We start from the raw sequence: 20,656 nt of genomic DNA, 5'->3' as shown, positions 1-20,656 counted from the left end.
TTTAGCAGGGGGTTGGGCTGGATGAGCTCTGCAGGGCCCTTCCACCCCCACCGTGCTGGAATTCTGTGATTCTATCAAATGGATCAACTCAAACAACCTGCAGAGCTCTCACGCCAAAGCACCTGTCGGCAAGAGTGACCCAAAAAAGGAAAATCTTACCCTGCTGTCATCATGGGTGTGTGCACACATGCACTTTTTAGATCAAGTTAACTCAAATTCTGGTCAACTGTGAGCACAAAGTTATGAGTTGATGATCTTCTCACTACAACTATGTTTTAAATGTCTTTGGGAAAATGGGGCAATACGCAGTGAAGTGGGCCAATGCCCATCCAGCCAGCACCCCTCCTCAGACCATGACCTCCAGCCCGTGCACAAGCAGCACATTCCTCTCCAATCCCATCCCCACGGGGACTCCCAGATGCAGCAGCAAGGGCAGATCTCAGTTCAACCAATGCCTCAAACACCTGCAGCCACCCCCAGAGCACAGCCACAGCCCATCCCATGTCAGGGCTCTCTCTCTGGCTGTCTGAGGGCTGAGCACCCTGTGCTGTACAAGGCAGAGGCAGTTCATCTCACAGCAGGTATGAGGTCATTAGGAGCTCATATTAAAAGTTCAAACCTGTGTTTCTTGATCTGCCAGATGTGACCTCCCCATCTGTGACGTGCCTGGCGAGTAACTGCTGCCTGAGGGACACTACTGGAATTTTGTGCTGAGCTTCAGAAGTACAGAAGTCACTACTAAGAAAAATACATATGAAAAGTATTGCCCTTACTTTGATCATGGAATGCTTTCAGTTGGAAGGGTCCTTAAAGACCATCTAATTCCACCCACTGCCATGGGCAGAGACACTTTCCCCCAGACCAGGCTGCTCTAAGCCAATATCCAACCTGCCCTTGAACAGTTCCTGGGATGGGGCAGCCACAGCCTCTGGGAGCAATCTGTGCCAGGGCCTCACCACCCTCACAGGGAAGAACTTCCTCCTTACATCTCATCTCAGTTTCAAGCCATTACCCCTTTGTCTTATTGCTGCATCTCCTTGTAAAAAGTCCCTTGCTAGCTTTGTCAGCCCCTTTAGGGACTGGTGGCTGCTGTAAGGTCTCCCTGGAGCTTTCTCTTCTACAGGCTGAACAGCCCCTCTGTAACACAGGGGCTGCAGTCTTCTGATCATCCTCGTAGCCTCCTCTGGATTTGTTCCAGCTCCTTGTCCTTCTTATGTTGATGCCCAGAGCAGCGGGCAGCACCGCAGAGGGGTCTCACCAGAGCAGAGGACAATCTCCTCCCTCTGTCTCCTGGCCATGGGCCCATGGGCTCTTACTACACAGAGGCCAAGGACAACCTTCCTCTCATTAACCCACCCTCTGGCCAGTGTGGAGGTGGTTTTGAACAGGCTGGTCAGTGAATCAATGCCTGTATACAGAAATGGTCTGAAGGTATCTGGAGAGAGTCTAGGGTCTGCTTTCTCAACAGCAGACCTGAAGTCACACATCCTCCATTGTGGATCTAACCATGCACATACCTCTTTGCTGCACCCCAGAACAGCTTTTTCCAAGCTCCCTACTCCCCTAAGAACCACATAGATAATTATAACTTGTCAGATGCTCCCCAAAAATCCCTTTAAAGTTTTCTGGGCCTGCAGAGATACATAGCTGGGTTAGCACACCCACACCTCTGTCTCCACAAACACAAGAGTTGTGAGACAGTCTGAGGATCCCAGAGGAGCGGGCAAGCCCACAGCTGAACAGTTAAACCACAGCACTGGCCATGCATGGTACTGTTCAGTTGACAGATGCAAGGAGTGCATTTGGTGCTCAAACAAGAGCATGTTTTCTAAGCCTTCACATGGATAAGTATTTTTGTTTCCACTGCATTTTTACCCTGCTGAAAGGGTGAGGGTGTGTGCAAAGGTACCAGCCCTGGCTGCTCAGCACAAACCACTCTGAAAGCCACTATACAGGAGGAATGTGAAGGTAGCGATGAGCAACGCCCAAACTTTGTAGTTCACACCACTGCCAAGCCCCAGAGTTTCTCAAACACTCTTATCCACCCCATCCCCTCAACCCTCTGATAAGCATATAAGAATGCTGGCTTGTGGGTCACTTACCACATGCAACGTGTCAAGCTGCCAGAAGAATTGCTCAGAGTCAGGAAGACATCCACACCACGCTCCTGACAGCTAAAACCCAAGTCTCATCCCTCCTCTAGAACCATCAGCTATGTTTTTTCCCCCCCTCTCAATTCAGAAGGCCCTTTGAACCCGAGGCTGACGTGCTCCCCCCCTCCCCGCACTCAACGGGCCTGAACGCTGTGAAAGGTCAGGAAAGGAAGAGGAAAAACACTCACAGGAGACAAGTCATTCTGATTTTATATTCAGTCTTTGCAAATCAAGGAGGTCCTACGTTTGTTTCTTAAACGATTCATTCAAGGCAAAAGTCTACAGAAGCATGTCCAAAGCAGGAATTGAGAAACAGTAAACACGACGGTCTTGAAAATACGTTTAATGTCTAATCTTATACAAAAGTGACAGCATCTTCAAAAAAATATCAAATCCTGTATTTATAGCTTCTCACTATCATACAGCAATATTTGTTTCATCTAAAGAAAATACAGCAGCAGGTGATCATCTATACTTTTAAAGACGTGATTGCTTGTAGTTCATATTGTAAACAAACGCGGTTATGGCGATCTCAAAAGCACAAGTCAAAACGAACTTCTCAGCAATTGAACTCAAACGATGCATAGAAATGTACAAATTCCATTGCAAAAGCTTCAGGCCAGAAGTTGCTCACACTTGACAGAACATGTGATAAAGTTACTACACGGTATATAGTGACAACTTGATTCTTTTTCTTTACACAATAGATTAACAGGTATATATCCTTTTCACTGCTATGCAAAGAACTCTGCTCACAAAAACAAAGGGGTTATGAAACAAGTTCTCATGACCTCAAGAAATACGAATATACATTGAAAAACATCCCATAGATACTGAATTTTAGCCTAAATGTTCCAGTAACAAATCCTGCCTATGTCAGGAAGATCCTAGAAGTCTAGTTGCTTTTACAAATCCCCTTTCCAAACAGAAAAAAAAGCCCAGAGAAATCATTAGTTGCTACTTCTGCTTTCTCCTGTCCTGCCTCTTCCCATTCCCTACAGACATCTGGCCAGGGCCATGTCCAGCTGCTGCGTGAGCCATTCATTTGGAATAAGTGGGGGTTTGTTACATTGATTCATAGTCTAAGGCTGCGGGTATCAAAAAAGCACTTGAGCAAACGCCGTCAGTGTTCTCTTAGGTTAACTTTTAGTTAGTCTTGCCAAGCCCTAAGCCAACTCTGTTTAGGGGAAGGAGGCAACCAGGGCTTGGTTAAGGTTAGTGAAGACTTGCACGTTGGGATCTTATTTCTAGGGTTAGAGAGGTTAGGTTAAGCCGAAATGTTAAAGTACTTTTGTTCAGCTCCAGTATTGTCTTCCTAAAAGAAACAGAAACATACACATAACCTCGCTATTAGCTCTCGTGACATTAAACAGCCACAGCTTAAACTGACTGCTTGCTTCTGCAAGAACACTGCAGGGCTTTGCCACAAAGACTAAGACTACTAACAAGCATCACCACCAGGTCACCCCCTTTGTTTTTAAGAAGTCCATCACATGCATGCAGGAAGCCACAAGAAGGTACTGAAAGGGAATGAACTCGCTTTCACAGTTCCAGGATACAATAAAAAAGACTCCCTAATGAGCTACCATGTTAAGCAAAATTTGTTCCTAGTTCTACCTACAGAGGCTAAGTTAGGATATCCCAGCTGGGGATGAAAACAACTGTCCAAATCCAAGCCTGGGCTATGAAGTACCACAAAGAGTGCCAGAACTCCTCACCAACACGTGGCTGTGTGTCTTGGTGGTGCTAAACTAGCATTGCCACAACCCCCTGGCACGCTCTCTGCACACACACGACAAGAATCTGAAAGGCAGTGAGTGCCTCTTCAGAGGGGGGACAGCTACACAGCAGCACACAGGCCTCTAGACATTCAGTGACTCTCAAGGGACACTTGCTCAGTGAGGTAAGCAGACACCCAGCTGAGGACAGAGGACTTCTCCCTGGTACAACATTCAGCAGAGCCCTGACGACACCTCCTCATTCTCAGCCGTGGCACGAAGGAGCTTTGTAGCTGACAGAACTAAAGGCCATGTCAAAAACTGCCAGGAAGGAAATCATCAAGTTGGGGTTGGTTTTTTTGTTTGATCTTTTAAGCTCAAGTTCAGTTTTCAGGGACTCTGGAAAAAAAAGTCTGCTGAGTTTACACAAAGCAGCAGCAAAGTCAAATTTTAAACGACTAGAAACCAGGTTAGAAATAGGGAAGTACCTTACCTAAGTGGGAATCAGTTTCTCTTTACACAGACCAAGCCAAACTTCCAACCACCACAGAATGAGAACTGGCAAAACGATGTCCTCATTTGCATGCATTAAAAACTCACATTGGTTTGATTCAAAGTTAACTGCACATCCAGGTTATTTCACTTGCACACAAATGCCTGTTTGTGAACACCAGCAGTGTGCCGACAGGTCAGCCCGAGCGTTTCAAACACCTCTCTCTCTCTCTCCTCTTCCGTAGTCCCAGATCGAGCAATTGGGTTTTGAGTATGTACAAAATGCTGAGAAAACCTTCAAGTTCACCCACTCTTGTCTCTTTAGTTTGAATATTACTGTAGCATGTTCAGAAATCTCATTTCTTGATCAAAAAGAAAATTTATCTTGAAACACTTTTTATTGACATTTTAGAATAACCCGAAAAAAAGAGGAAAGGTGACTCTCCATCCCTTCGGTGACCAGCATAGGGCTGGCAACGAGACTTCAAACTCATGGAAACTTCAGGATTATTTATGATCTGTACTTGGCAACTTGCATTTTTTTCCCAAGGAACGCTTCCCAGCATGAGAACCACAGATGTTAAGTTTTATTTCTGCTCCTTGTCATTCACTTTGTTAAAACCAAACAATTCACACCAGTAGACGAGCAAGGTCGGTTTATGCAAACTGCTCCTTCATACCTCGACTGTGCATACAAGAGGCAAGTATTCTTCATAGCCCTGACCATTACTGAAACAAAAACTGTAAAAATCTCTGTAAGTAGTGGATGAAGGTGGAAAGCTACAGTATTTTGTTGCCCAGAATGTATTCAACGGTAAGGCTGCAAGAGACAATAAGTCACGGTCAATACAGGCTTCTCACAAAGCGGTTTCATTCACAGTCACAACAATCCTTAATTAAAACCAAGTTCATCCTTAGAATTCTTTATTCCCTCCCTACGTGCCCTGGAAGCAATCTCTGGGGATTAGAGATGAGAATATTTGTTCTTTCAGAAATCATTACCAGGCCTTTCCCCTCTTCCTGGCCTTTGGGAGGCTTTCCAAGCAGCGGTAGGTGCTTAAACACAGAATGGTAGAGGTTGGAAGGGACATCTAGAGGTCATCCAGCCCAACTCCCAAATACCAACTGGACAGAATTTCCCTGTCCTAGCATATTTAATGAAGCATTTCAGCAGAAGTTGGCTGTTACTCTGGCTACAGGAATCCTTTACCCACACTAACAGGTCTTACCCTACTGAAATTTCCATGCTTAAAAACGTCTAACGTGTTCGAGGAACTCAAGACCAACATCAAATACTCACATGGGGACCACCAGGCATTGACGGAGCACCAGCAGGACCAGATGGCACTTGAAAAGGATTAGGGGGCGTAGGATATAGTCCCGGAGCTGGATAGGATCCTGTGGGTGGAGGAAACGGGCCGGGCGGTGAAGGTCCCCACGTTCCAGGCGGGACCGTACCCCATGGTACTGTCGGCGCAGCCCCTGGAGTCTGGGTAGGAGCAGAATATGGCCCCGGGGGTGGATATGGCATGCTAGGTGCAGGATACTGCCCTCCTATTGTCGGTCCCCATGCTCCAGAGGGCATGGATCCCCACGGCCCAACGGGAGCAGGAGGCGCAGCCGGCTCTGTCGGACCACCGTAAGGTCTTGGAAGCTCTGGAAAGGGCATATTTGGTGGAGGATACTGGCCTGGCGGGACGGGACCCGGCACAGCTGGGGGTGGATACGGGCCACCGGGAGGAGGGCAAGAGGGTCCGGTAGGAGGAGGAGGAAATGGAGCAGGCGGTCCGGGGGGCATTGAAGGATACATGGCGGCGGGAGGAGGCCCAAAGGGCACGCTGGAGGCCGAGGTGCTGGGCGGCCCGGCGGGGGGAGCGCCGGCGCTGTTCCAGGGGCTGGAGGTGGGCCAGGCCTGTGGCGCCTGGCCGGGCTGCGGGCCGGGCTTGCTGCTGCTCACTTTGGAGGTTTTAGCAGGTGACTGATCTGGTAAAGCATCTGCCAACTAAAAGACAAAGCAGCGGTGAGAAGGTAAAGCGCCTACCACCGGGGTCGCTGCTCGCAGACAGTCACCCGCTACGTGTGAGGGCTTCGGTTGCCAAAATGGGAGGAGAAGAGCAGAGTCTCTGTAGCTGCACAGAGACGATGACATTCGTTATCTTGTGGCTGCTATCATTAAGGTAGAAGAGGCATTCTGACATGCTGCACTTAGGAAACCAAAGAGAAAATGCAACCTACCACACACAGCAATAAGCAATTTCACAGAAGAGAATCACAGAATCATTTTGGTTGGAAAAGCCCTTTAAGCTCATGGAGTCCAAGCCCTCCCCCCACACTGCCCAGCCCACCACTAACCCACAGCCCTCAGCTCCACGGCTTTGAAATAGCTCCAGGGATGGGGACTCCCATCCCCTCCCTGGGCAGCCTGGCACAGGGGCTGACAACCCTTCCTCAACTCCAATCTAAACCTCCCCTGTCAACAACGGGACGCTGTTTACTGTCACCCATTACTTAGGAGAAGAGACCAACCCCCACCTCACTGTAACCTCCTGTCAGGGAGTTGCAAATACTGCTCATGTCTCCCTTCAGCCTCCTCTTCTCCAGGCTGAACACTCCCAGCTCCCTCAGATGCTCTCCATCGGCCCTGTGCTCCAGCCCCTTCCCCAGGTCTGGACACGCTCCATCCCCTCAATGTCTTTTTTTGTAGTGAGGACCCAAAATTGAACACAGCCCCTGAGGTGCAGTCTCACCAGCACAATCCAAAAAGATTTTCACAGATTTCCATTGTAACTGTTCTGATACTATTAAAGCACAACTCCTCTGTCAAGACTGCAGCAGAAAAGAACCCACAAGGCACCTATCAGCTTCTTATTTTGGTCCACAGACTGATACATCTATCCAAAAGGAAACCACTACAACTGCAATACAGAGGAAATCCCCTCTCAGTTGCAATCTCCCTTTCTTCTCAAAAAGTACATCAACTTTTAGAATGAAGTAACACAACTGGCTGATCTTCAGGAAAGAAAAACTGTTACTTACCGAAAAATCATCAGTTCCAGACATTTTGCTGAAAAGTAAGGTAAGATAAAGTGAAATTTGTTGAAAATAATAAGTATTTCAAGTAAGAGTTCACGAGACAAACTCTGTATTTGTCTCATTCAAACCACAGTTAAGTGTTGAACTGCCAGCACCTCTGTTTTAGCAACTCTGGCCCACAGAGATATATGCTACCCAAACACTCTCCTCTTGTTAAGGCCCTCATGAAAAGGTCTCTACTTGTCTCATCCCAGACAGGGACAACACAATGTAACTGGGTCACATTACACTAAGGAAAAAGTATTTCAAGTTCTACTAGGGAGGAGGCAGCTGACCCAAACAGGGTGCCTGGAAAGTGTTCAGGGTCATATTCCCCACCGGGACTTGGAAGAGGTAAGGCAGCCTGCTCACAGGTGAAGTTATCATACCTAAACCAAAACGTGATTTAATCCCCACGCGGAGCTTATTGTCAGAGATAAAAGAGCTGTGGTTTGCTGATGCTTTAGCTTCCAGTAACTCCAGGACACACCAAAGGTGGTGGATGTCCCTGTTATGTTCACTGACTCCAGTAGCTATACTGAACTGAAGTCAGATGTTGCAAAGGTGGCATCAACATGTTCCTAACTCCTGACCTCTCCATGCCTGCAAGCAGCACTGAACATCAGGGAATGAGACACATGCTGTCTTCTCATGAAGGCAACTACTACACTTGGAGCTTTGCAGACCTTCAGCACAGTGAAGGCTGACTGGCTTTGTCGATCCTTTATCAGCCATCCATATGTTCAGCTATATTCAGTTTGACTGCTTGCAAAAACTGGCTAGAGGGGAAGAACTGTTCAAAAGGTGACCAAGAGTTGACAAAATAGGTGGATGTGGCCCAGTGCAGCCAGAAGGTTTTAGGGGAGACTGTAGGAGATAAAGAGGAATGTTAAGAGGAGGAAAAATGCAAAACACAAGTACAAATACTGCTAGCAAGTTGACTCCCACTAAAAACAATCCTTGTTTTCCCTTGTTGATGTTGAAGACCTGACTTTGAGCACGGAAATTGCTCTCAGGGACAGAGGTTTGTACAGTTAGTCTATGACAAATAGGTTTATAAGCTCCATTAGGTGATAAATTACATAACGCAAATAATATGTGTATACATATAAACTAGAGTCTTCTCTGAAATGGTATTTTAAGTTTATTGCTGTCTACACAACTTCCTAACCTTAGGGCAGTATTGCATCAGAACAGGGGGCCATTTTAGCTCAGCATCCCTTTTTTTCTTTGGCCAAGTACTCTGGTGACTGCAAGCTCAAAGACTTCCCAAGTCGTAGGCAGTTTCCACAGAATAGTGACCCTCCAATCATTTAGTTTTCACCAATAGGTCTAGCTTCCCTGCTTGCATATACAACATCCACAGGCAAGAAATTCCACAGGGTTGCTGTTTGCTATACAAAACAGCACCTTCTTTTTTTGTTCTAAACCTGGATCCTACTAGTTTCAGCTGCTGCTCCTTTATTCTTGCAGCTGAGGAAACCAGGAAGTCTATTCTGATCCACCCTGCTCGTGCTGCTCATTATCCTACAGAATTTTACCCTTTTCCTTTAGCTGTTCCTTCCCTAGGCTGAGCTGTAGCCTATTTCATTGACCCTTGTGTAGCAACTATTCCATATCTTTGATTATTCTCACTGCCTCTCTTTGAGTCTTTTCCAATTCTTTCATATCTTTTGAGATGAATTACAACAAAGCGACACAGAATTCAAGACATGGGAAAACCACTGAGTTACACAGCTTCGTCATCGTGTTCTGGTTTGTCTTCTATTTCCTTCCTGACACTTTTAAATGTTTCATTTGCTTTTTGATCACTATGGGACTGACATTTTGGTGGCAATATTTCATTCCTCAGCATTAAGGGCCAGCTCATCATTTAATGTATGAAATTATATGCACCATTCTACATTTATCTACTCTGAGTTACATGAGATTTATTGATATTGAATTATATGAGCCATTTTACTACCTAATCCTTACTTTCCTGAATGGCTTCATATCAATAAGACACTGCTCATCTCATTTCCCAAGTTATTTATGTCCACACCGAGCAACCCAGAGCCCTGTGGAAACACGGTGAACTTAAGTTACACCTGATAATTTAAATCAGCCTTTTGTTAAATCCTTAACAATTGAAATAAACCTTTCAAGAAATTTATATCTAGACAATTCTCACCGTGGTGGAAATCAGTCCCTGACTGCTTGGATTCAAAGGTTTATTAAAACTCCAATGTTAGCCTAAACCAGCAGTAGTTTGTTTAAGCGAGTTCAGGTGCCCAAATCTTTTTATCAGGTGAGGTCCACAGTTCACAACAATGACTGCCTGTTGAAAGTTGAGAAAAGTACTGAACTGCATCAGCAAAAGTGGTTTCTGGTCCTATTATTAACAGCTCAGCTGTTTCTACCAGAAAAAAGTTCAATTTCCCTTCAACAGATGCCTCATGTTGAAAGAGTTCATTAGTTTTTGCCACGAACCACGCTCAATAACGATCAGAAGTTGATATGGGCATTTTAGTGGCACTGAAGCTCAGTTTACCTACATGGACACAACAGCTATTCAATATAACCCACAAAATACAGGAAATCAACCACTAATATAGACACAAGTACAAAAATAACTTTTTACATAAGTGGGCATGTAAATGTATCCATAAGCACAAAAACAAGGGAAAGAGACAAGACAGGAAAAACCAACACCAAAACAGGTCAAGAGACTCATCCTTTCTTCAGGCAGATGGAGAGATGGGATAAGACCAACTGAGAAATAGATAAACAAGGGACTGGGAAAAGACCTCAGAAGAAGTCAGAACACATGCTGCAAGGGAGAGAGGAAGAGAAGAAGTAGATCTAAAGGAGAACTCAGAAGAAAATCCCATTATCTGCCATAAAAGTGATGGAGAGTGGTAAATTGAAGGCAAAGTAGTGGATGGATACAGTGGAAACAGGCCTGCTCATAAAATATCAACAAATATCCCTAATTATTTGTCAGCAGGCAACTTCCAAATATTTCTGTGCCATGAAAATCAAGGAAACAATTCTGCTGCCCAACTTATGGGGGGGAAAAAAAGTGTTGTTAGGCATAGCTTATAATGAGATTTAGTGGCTTTTTTACTTTGGCAAGCAGACAAGAGCAACATTTGTTGGCAATATGTAACATAATCGAGCCAATGCCAAGCATGTCAAAGATCCTCTTGCAGACAGGATGGCCTACTTCAGGGGTGGTTTTGAAAACACACATTCAATCTGGGCCTTGCCACCTTCATGCAAGCCAAAAGAAGGTGAAATTGCCCTTAGACACATTCAGATAACAGAAAGGCTAATTTGTACTTAAATCTAGAATCTCTATTCAAGTTGTTTGATGCTAATAAAAATAATTTCAACCAAAACCTTACAGAAATACCAATTATATTTGTAAGAGTACCGCCAAAGGCATTCATACGCTCACAAATCAGACTCAGAGACACTGCCAGACAGAAGACCTCCAAGTAACTCCATTTTCACATCCCCACTGGTAACATGTGGGCTCAAGATTTTAGAAGAATGCACCAAACTGTGCGTTGACCAGATTTTTGAGGGTCAACAGAATGGCCAAATGAACTTTCATTTTCTCTTCAAGCTCTCCTAGAAGAGCACTGCACTTGCATGGACAGAAGCAGAGAAAAGATTTGTTAACTGACATCCCTTCTAGCACATTTAAACTCTACTTCAAGTTATTTTTTCCTAGAGTTGGGGGGAAGGAAAGTGAGTGGAAGAAGGTGCATTCAGGAGTTGCACTAATTTGGCAGGGAGACCACAGAATGGGCAGCATTCAACCTGAAGTCCTGTTCACATCAACTGGGCTGCAAGATAAGATTTCCTTTGTTTTGTGAAGGCTGCTGTCCCTGGAAATACCCCCTGCTTTTCAGCAGTGCAGAACCTGCCAGCTCTGGAGTGGCTGCTCAGGGCACTGCTGCTCAGCCACCTCTGAGAACAAATATGGCCAGAAGTGTGATACTAAAGCCAGGGAAAGAGAGAGACAACACATCTCTGTAAAAAAATTTAAAAAGGCATCTAGGAGCAGAATCTCTCTCATCCTATATCCTGGAGAGTGATGAGAGGGCATGAAGGACTCCCACTGTGCCCATCCAGAAACTACACACAGCAACATATTCAAACCACAGTCCAAGTCCTCCTGGATACCCATGAGCTGCTCCTGAATATCAACAGCAGGCAGCAAAGACAAGAAAGGTTGAGAAGCTGTATTCGGAGATGGCACTGGCAAGCTGCTTCCACCAACAGTGATCAAGACCAACTGGTGTGTTTCAGAGAGGCCTGTGAAAACCCCATTTCTGTGTGCGTGGTGCTGCGTGTGCTAAATCCATCCCACTAAACAGCTTCCACAACACAACAGCTCCGTGGCACTTCAAGCACTACAGCCCCTCTGATCACACCCAGCCCAGCCAGAACTGATGGATGCCATAACATTTTTTCCTGTGCTCTTGCCTTTCCTGGCTTTTACCCATCACCAGTCCTTAGAGATCCTCATTAGAAAGAGCTGTCCAAACCACTTTTTGTTTCTCTTACTGAAGCCATCCAAAACGGAGCACCAACCGCTCTCTGATGTTTTATTTTTGAGTTGCATGACATTTTTCCAACACTTGATGTGCCAGATTTAGTTCCCGTCTCCAAGATCATCTCTCAAACACAGGGAAAAAAAAAATGCATTCTAGATGCAACGGGCTTTGCTGCTTTTCCACTGGGTGGCATGGCTCTATCAGCAAAGAGGTTCTTTTGTCACTGTAACATGACTAATACCTTCCAGCATAACCTCATCTACAACAAGATTTCTGCCCACATTAAGTGTAACTACCCAGCATAGCTGCACAGAGAAAATGGAAGGGAGACCAAATCTTTTGACAGCTTCTAAATGTTTTCAAAAATATGCAAATTTCTGCAGCTTCTACTTTCAGGCATTTAAGCATCAACATTTTAGAGCCAGCCTTCCCCTGACTTTGCTGCCTTCTCGGCAGCCCCACCAAGGCGCTTACGCACCACGCAATCATTTACCCCGACCCGCACCTTTAGTCACGGGGAGAATAAAGACAACTGGGAAATAGACTGAAGGGAAAAGAAACCCCACTCCAACAATAACACCACTAGTGGCTGAGATGTAGTGATCTTTCTACCCCTTCCCATGTCTGTTTTGGCTGAGAACAAGGACAGAAGTTAGATTCTTACTGTTCAGATTTTCAGGACAGATTTAGTTAAGATGGACAATAAAAACATTGTGTTTGCTGTCAGTTATCAACTAGGAGACAAAAAAAAGGGATTCTTCAAAACACAGGTCTTATCAGATGTTTCCAAGATCTGTAAAATATACAGCCATAAGGAACTGTAATCTGTTCCAGTTTCCCACCTGTGACAGGCCATCCAGTTTCCCAGCTGCCTCCCCACCACGACCAGATCTTATCACTTGGGATGGTCACCGCATCACAAATGGGTGGTTCCAAACCCAGCAGGCATCTGGGGCTTCCCAGGCGTTTTTTTTTTGGCTGCCAGCTGTGATACAACACTTACAGAAGATGTATTGATCTGGCAGCTCAGAATAATTAAAACAGATCACAAAATCTTAAGGGTTGGAAAGGACCTTTAGAGACCATCCAGTCCAACTCCCCTGTCAGGGCAGGACCACCTAGGAACTTGTCCAGGTGGGTTTTCAATGTCTCCAGAGAAGGAGACTTCACAGTTCATCTGGGCAGCCTGTTCCAGTGCTCTCTCACCCTCTCAGTGAGGAAATTTTCCCTTGTGTTTCTTTGGAACCTCTTATGATCTTCCACAGTGGCCCCTCAACTTTCTGAAGAGCTATGGAGCCCATTCATGTCATCCTCATTTTTACAAGTGTGCTTTATTTCTCATTTACAGCTTTAGCTTCCAATCAGCAATTCTTCAGAAGTCTTGCTGAACTGGCTGCAAAAGTTAAAGGACTCCTGTGTTCTCCTCCTACCCAAGTCATATATTGAGGAATTATAGTTAAATATATTTATCAGTTTTGGATGAAGTAAACACAATGACCCTGAGTACAAGTGACTGTCAAATGTCTTCACTGCAACTGCATGTTGTCCCCCTTCTCAACAAAACCATCAAAACTGTGTGTCATATACCTGTTCTAGCCTCCACAGCCACAAACTAAACCACAGACCTTCCTGCTCCTTATCAGAGGCTCTTTTCCAGGGTAGCTGCTTTTCAGGACACAACTGGCACCTTTCATGGCATGGAGTCAGCTTTCCTCTTTCTCTGGCACTGTTAAAATGTACTTGAATGAATTCATGCTTTAAAAATATCAAGAAAGCTCTCTAAGACTGACTTGAAATACATACCACAAGTTTCTGCATCAGACATTGGTCTCTCCAGGTCTTGGGGAGTGTAGCTTCAGTGTGTGTGTGTGTGTGTGTATGTATATAATATAGATATATATATATAGCGCTATGTTCCTTCTTGCATCCACTGACATTAACATTGAACAGCATCAGCTCAACACTGTTTTCCACGGAATTCACCAAGAAACAAGTTCTCTCCGAGATGAAATCTGTCAGGTAAGTAGGTCTCTCTCCAAACACTGGGCTCTTTGATGCCACACAGGGCTAGCTTTTCTGGTACATCAGCTACCTTATGCATTTTAAAGGCTGGTAAGGAATCAATTTATCAAACTATGAAAAAATGCCTTGCCTAAGGCTTTCTTTAGTGAAGAGCCTTAGAGTTCACAGCCACTTACATGAGATCCATGTTCACTTCTATAGTCTGTATTTATAGATTATGATAATATGGGACAAAACATAGAATCATAAAATAATTTAGGTTGGAAAAGCCCTTTAAGATAATAAAATCCAAGCCCTCCCCTCACTCTGCCCAGCCGACCACTAACCCATGGCCCTCAGCACCTCAGCTTTGCAATAGCTCCAGAGATGGGGACTCCTCCACCTCCCTGGGCAGCCCGTTAAATACAAGCCAACAAAATATTTTCCCGTGTCAAGACACAGCAGGTACTGTCGTTCCACAGTGCGAAGCGGGATCCGCTACACGGATCCTCCCGTTCGGTGCTGTGCAGACCCCACGTAACCGACAGCGCCATTAGGCCGCCACCGGCACCTCGGAGCGATACGCCCTCCCCAGACGGCGGGTCTCCGCGTGTGGGAGGGGGGGCTGGCTGGTGCCGCACACTCGAGGCCAATGACCCCTGATATTAACCCCCCTCCCCTCCCGGGGGTGTGAAGCGGGAAGAGGCAGCTGCGGCCCGGTGGCCCCCGGGGATGCGCTGCGGGATGGAACTCCCTCCTCCTCCTTTCCCTTGCCGTTTCCCCAGCGCCCCGCGCGGGTCGGGCCCTCTCTCCCGGAGGCGAGCGGGCCGTGCGCGGGGGCGGCGGCCGCGGGTACCTGTGCGGGAAGCGACGCGGCGCAGGCCGGAGCGAGGCAGCAGGCGGCGGCCCGCAGCACCACCGCCACCCCGACGCCCAGGCGGAACCGGAACTGCGTCACTCGCCCCGCCTTTCCCTCCCAGCGGAAGGGCACGCGCTGGGCCGCACACCGCCCCCCCTCGGCCCCGCCCCGCGGAGGCGCGCGCAGCGGCGCGGGTCACGTGACGGCCCCCGCGGGGCGGCGGCGGCGTCCCCCCGTGTTCTGATGGGCGCGGGCGCCGCGCGCCGCCTGAGGCGCTGAGGGGACACGGGCGCTGCCCCGGCAGCCTCTGCCGCTGCCTGACAACCCTCTCGGAGAAGAAGTGGTTCCCTGTCTCCAATTGAAACCTCCCTTGGTACAACCTGAAGACTTCGTTTGCTTTGGTCCTGTCGCTTGTGGCTTGGGAGTAGTGACCGGCCACGCCCCGGCCGCAGCCTCCTGTCAGCGAGCTGCCGAGAATCAGAACGTCTCCCCTCAGCCTACTCCAGGCTGAACACCCCCAGCTCCCTCAGCCCTTCCCCCTCACACTTGTGCTCTAGCCCCTTCCCCAGGGCGTTTTCAGCAGCGGGAAAGTGATCCGTACGCGTTTGCCGTGTTGTCTGTTGTGTTTCCGCTCGGCTAGTACAAAGCGCCACTAAATTTTGTGTAAAGTTACCCAAAAGTCCGTCCATTTATCCCATTTCAGACCTAAAGAGTGGGTGGCACACCTGAAGTCTTGGCACGTTTTCTCATGAGACAACAGCCTCTCCCTGCCTATCTCCATCTTCTCGGCCCCTCGTGGTGAGGAGGACTAAACGCACGGCAGGGCTTTCCTGCCCTGCCTCTCCGAGCTATGGCACTCATCCTCTGAGCTGGTGTATGCAGTTCATTCCAATAAAGCCAGCAGAAACACGGGCATGGGCAATGCTGAGCACATACCGATGTCCTGTGTGCCCTTCTCCTCACGAGTGCACTTCTATTTGCACTTTACAAGGTCGTTATTCAGCCATTCTAAAGCAATGAGGGAAAAATTAGCAGCAGGAGCAGGCCCCAGGCACTCTGGTAGCTGCAACTGCAATATTTTTACTTATTTATTTGCATACATCGTTACTACCAGAACTAAAAGGGTATTCGCTACAGACCCAGTCCCGTGATGGCATGAGAACTCTGTTAATCTGCTCCCTCCGAGTTCAATTAAATGCCACGGAAAATTTAGGCTGACTTAACAGTTCTTTCACAATTGCCTCTCCGACTCTGGCAATCACTGGGAGTTCATGTAGAAACAGCGTGGCCTCATTAGGAGAAATGAACAAATAAGAGCGAAATCAGCCTTTCTCCCAGCTGTGTGCCAGGCTCAGGGTTCGGCTCACCTTTGCTTTTCCCGACTCAGAAGGCTCAGCTGTGGGTGGTTGCTGCTGTGTCCTGGGCTGCCAGTCGTAACAGCAGGAGTCCCCAGAGCATGACATTTCTTCTCAAGCAATCTGGTAGTTAGAAACCTTAATTAATGGGCAAAGATGGGGCTGACGACAGTGATGATGCCTCACTTGAAATATCCAACTGAGACTGCGACAGCACTTTTAATCGATGACCTTACCAGTCAGCCTTGCCAACCCTGACGTTAGGATGCCCTGATATGTAATGAATGCACCCTCCTTTCTACAGAAGAGGGAAGGGTGATGAATTTTTGTACAACTATTTGTTTGTACACCCAGCTTTCCCTTACCTTCAGGCAAACATGTAGCTCTTCATCTATGTATATGTATGTATAAGCTGAAGGTTGTAAAAAGAGCTGCAGACATGACTTTACAGAATTTGTGTGCAATTGATCCATCTTAGTGCCAGGAATAGGACTCGGGAGCCCTGACACCAAGCCCTGGCCACATCCTATTGGAAGACATTGCTTTGCACTCTAAATTATGTAATGGAAAAAAAAAGTTGGGATGAAATTGCAGCTTTAGAGCTTGCAGTGTGGCTCTTAAGGAAGACAGTGGAAGCTGTGTGAAAGGAATTTGGCTGCCAATTAGTAAGAGACATTCTTTTCTGTAGGACCTGCTATGGTATTCTTTAAGTTATTCAGAAAGGCCTTTGGGTGTAACAATATGAGGGCAGTTCTTTATTACAGGTCTGAGGCGCAGGGCCTGTGCTGTGGCCTCTGTGTTATGAGTATAGGCCACTTTTGTTTTTTCTTCAGCATCATATAAATATTTGCATTGGAGAGAAGCTCTGGTCTAACCTCCAGCTCAAAACAGGGCTAGCTTTAAACCTTGTCTGCTTGAGTTCGGAGTGTCTCAAAAGAGAGTGGTTGCACAACCTCTCCGGGTGTTCAGTCCAGTCCCTAAATAAGGGCACTGTGAACACTACCATTATTCTTTGCATCTCATCAAGGAATTTGACTTTCCCGTGCTGAGGCTTGTAACTGTTGCTGCTTGTCCTTTTGCCACGTACCTCTGCGAAGCATCTGCCTGCTCTGTAACCTTGCTCTGGGTGGCTGGAGGCTGCAGTGAGATCCCTCCTTCCCCTCTCTCCTGGCTCAGAAGTGCAGTTTCCACAGCCTCTCTTCATATGTCCTGTGCTCTGCCCCTAGAGTCATGCCAGTGGCCTCCCTCCAAACTCCCCCCAGTTTGCAACATCTCTCCTGTCATTCAGTGGCAAACTTGGGGATAATTGCCTGCTTTAGCCTTCATTTGGGGGTAAGAGGCTGACAGACAATACCTAATTTGTCTGATTTAGTACTTTTCAGGGACAATAAGACAGATCTTGAAATGTGACAGGCATCAGCGTCAGGAAACTTCATCACACCCAGAGGGCTGTGCATGCCACAAACAATAAATTCAGAGGAACAATAAGAGCATCTTTGTACCTCCTGCTTTTACAGCAGCTAGTCAGAAGGAGAAGCTGAGGCCCGGTGGAGGCACCCCTTTTCCTCTGACCAGAAAATAAAAGGATTAGTTGGGTTTTGGGTTTTTTTAAACAAGTTTAAAACATTGGGAGGTACCATCAGTTTTGGTTAAGCAAATGCCAGTCTGGCACTGGGCTGGAACAGTGGGATATACAATATTAAGCCTCAGTTACAGTGTTGATTCTTGCTCAGCTTTTATATTCATGCTCCGCTGTGCGCTGTGAACATCGTGCGCGCTGAAGAATTAGCTGAGCCACCCCGAAGCTAGAGTTTAAAGGATACCAGATGGTATATTCGATGCATGTGGTAAGCTTTTATATGCTTTTCCCCTATGGCCAATTACTGACTGATCATTTATTTCAAAAGCCTCATAAAATAAATCATTGTGGAAATGACGCTGTCTCTAGTTAATAAGTGCTCTTTCTCAAAGCAGAGGCTTGTTGCCATGAAGATAAAAATCATAAAACTGGTTCAAAGTGCATCGGGATGGCAAATGCACCCTATTGAGGAGATGAGATAAACTGGTTTGAACTGGAGAGGCAGCGAGGCTTTCTGCTTGTTGTGAAATTATGAGCAGGTGAGCTATCATTAAAGGCATTTTGGCAGTCACTTAGGTACCCACACATGGGGTTTCTGTGGCAAGGGGTGAATTTTCTGGGTACGCTTTCTTTCCACGGTGGTGGCTGTGTAGAGCCTTGATCCTGTGTCAAGCTACTGCATGAGTTTGCTTTCCGATTTTGGAGCTGGTGATCGTGTCTGGCAGCAGGAGACAGAGCTCTCTTCACTTTTTCTTGAGTGAATTAGAAGTAGAAAATTCCTCTCTATGTGACACCAACAAAACCCACCTCCTCATCTGTCCTCTCAGAGGGGTGCCCACCTTCTTCTCGTCCCCAAAGAGAGAACCACAGTTCCCCCAAGGGATGCAAACCTTTACCAACCCCTTTTCTGTCCTCCCCTTCGCCCTTCCTCCACATGCCCAATCCCAAACTGTGGTTGCTGGTGCAGTGTTGCAATCCTCATGGCCTCTAATGAGTTCTGTGACATTTGCTGTTTGGCTTACAGCCACGGCTCTGACGGGCAGATGATAATATGAAATTATGGCCCTTGGTTGTCTGAAGGATCGTGTCCTCAAGTGCTCACTGCTGTGGAGACAAGCTGGAAAATGTCTTTTTTTTTTTCCAAAAGCTTGAAGAGCTAAAGGCAAATAAAAAGACCCCTTATTTTATTTCACTCTGATTTTGCAATTGTAAATTAATCTCTTGGGTTTTTTTGAGAGGGAGAAGGAGGTGAGGAGTCACTGGCTTGTGGAGGGTTTGGCCTGGCAATGAGGGCAGAGTTGATTTTCCCCATGGCCCATATTCTGTAATAGAGACAGAGGCAGACACACATCCCTGGTGCAGAAACTGAAGGACAGTCTTAGTGAGACAGACCAAAGGTCCAGCTGGGCTTGAGTCCCATGTGACTGTGGGCAACACTAAATACTTAGGAAAAGGAAAAGGATAGGAATGTGGAATGATCCTCTCCTCACAATGCCTCTGAGCCCCTGACAGTCAGCATGCTGAGGCTCATGCTGACCCATGGAAGGCAGTGCCAGCACCCTGTGAAGGTATAGCCTGTGCAGTGGGGTGCCAGCCTGTTATCTGTCTCATCACATGAGCAGCTCCCAGCAGGAAGAATGTGTCTGGGTTGCTAAATCTCACACACTCCACTTTTCATCACTTCCCTGTGACTCCATTTGTGCCTTTGAGCTTCGTTTTATCTTTCTGGGCAAAGCATTTTGGCATCTGTTTGCTCATGGAGGGACACTTCTGTGCTCAGGCACTTCTCTCTGCAAGCCCTCTGAGGGTCTTTGAGCTCTCCAGTTTTGCACAGCCACTGACATTATATATGTGCATTTCTATATGTGAAATTAATTGTTCAATACTGAGATGCTCCTGTCTCTAATTCAGATGTATATCAATGGTGTAGCCATACTGCCAAGGTCAATGATCCACTGATCGGTGCCAAAGAACACATTTACACTCAAATGGCTTGTAGTAATTGAGGGAATAATGTATATAAGGACTGTTGGAGCTCCTGAAGGATCTTTAAGTCACTGGTATGACAAAGGTGTTACTGAAGGGTGTGTGATTAATTATTGACATGAGTATTTGGTATAAAACACTATGTGGAAAGCATGATGTCCAGTGCTGATCCAGGGGTGCAGGGCAGCCTGGACTGAGCTGCCTTTTCTGCTTGCAGGGGTTTGGTGGATAGCCTGGCTCCAGGAGAGGTTCATAGCAGCTGAAGGGAACACAGCCATCCGAGCTTCTAGATGAAACCCCAGCCAATACTCACCTGTTAATTTCAATAGTTCTAGGAATCTCTCCCAGTGGGGATGTTTTCCCCCAACATTTCTGTGCTGAGCTGGGATGGACATATACCAAGTACCTGGTGCAGCTGGGGGAGTTTACCCCATTCCCAGCCTAAAGTCTTGTATCTTGTCTTTCTTTACCCTTTCTGCTCCAGGCAGGGACTTACTTGGTGGCTGCAACTGCTTTGGCAATTTTGGGTTACCCTATCAAAAGAGCACGACTTTCATCCACTGCAACTTTAATGCAGTAAAATCGTGTCACATTAAATGACAATAGTCATTTAATTAATAGTCATTTAATTAATAGTCATTTAATTAATAGTCATTAAATGACAATAGTCATTTAATGACCCTGCTTCTGCAGGGGGGTTTGACTAGATGATCTCTAAAGGTCCCTTCCAACCTCTACCATTCTATGATTCTATAATGCTCTCGGAAAATCTGTGGGAATAACACCCAAATTATTCCTCCTTCTCCTCAGCTTTCAGGCCCTGATTCAGCAAATAGCTTAAGTTCAGGGACTGAAGTGGTGTCTTTTAGTTGCTAGTGCCATGCAAAAATG

At 46.6% G+C, this 20,656-nt stretch overlaps 1 protein-coding gene across 1 annotated transcript; it reads right to left on the bottom strand.

The window, feature by feature from the left end:
* Window positions 1-2,480: 2,480 nt before the first annotated feature.
* On the bottom strand, window positions 2,481-14,927 carry MAPK1IP1L (mitogen-activated protein kinase 1 interacting protein 1 like). Its single transcript, XM_061997959.1, has 4 exons — window positions 14,843-14,927; window positions 7,400-7,427; window positions 5,664-6,365; window positions 2,481-5,183 (listed from the first exon to the last, which is right to left on the bottom strand). Exons 2-4 carry the CDS (start codon window positions 7,421-7,423, stop codon window positions 5,172-5,174), a joined length of 738 nt encoding a protein of 245 aa, XP_061853943.1. The 5' UTR covers window positions 7,424-7,427; window positions 14,843-14,927; the 3' UTR covers window positions 2,481-5,171.
* Between the last annotated feature and the right edge of the window lie 5,729 nt (window positions 14,928-20,656).

This window comes from Colius striatus, chromosome 6 (genome assembly GCF_028858725.1).
Source record: "Colius striatus isolate bColStr4 chromosome 6, bColStr4.1.hap1, whole genome shotgun sequence".
In the NCBI taxonomy this organism is placed as follows: Eukaryota; Metazoa; Chordata; class Aves; order Coliiformes; family Coliidae; genus Colius; species Colius striatus.
Note: the sequence above shows the minus strand (reverse complement) of the source record. Positions and strands in the feature narration are given on the sequence as shown.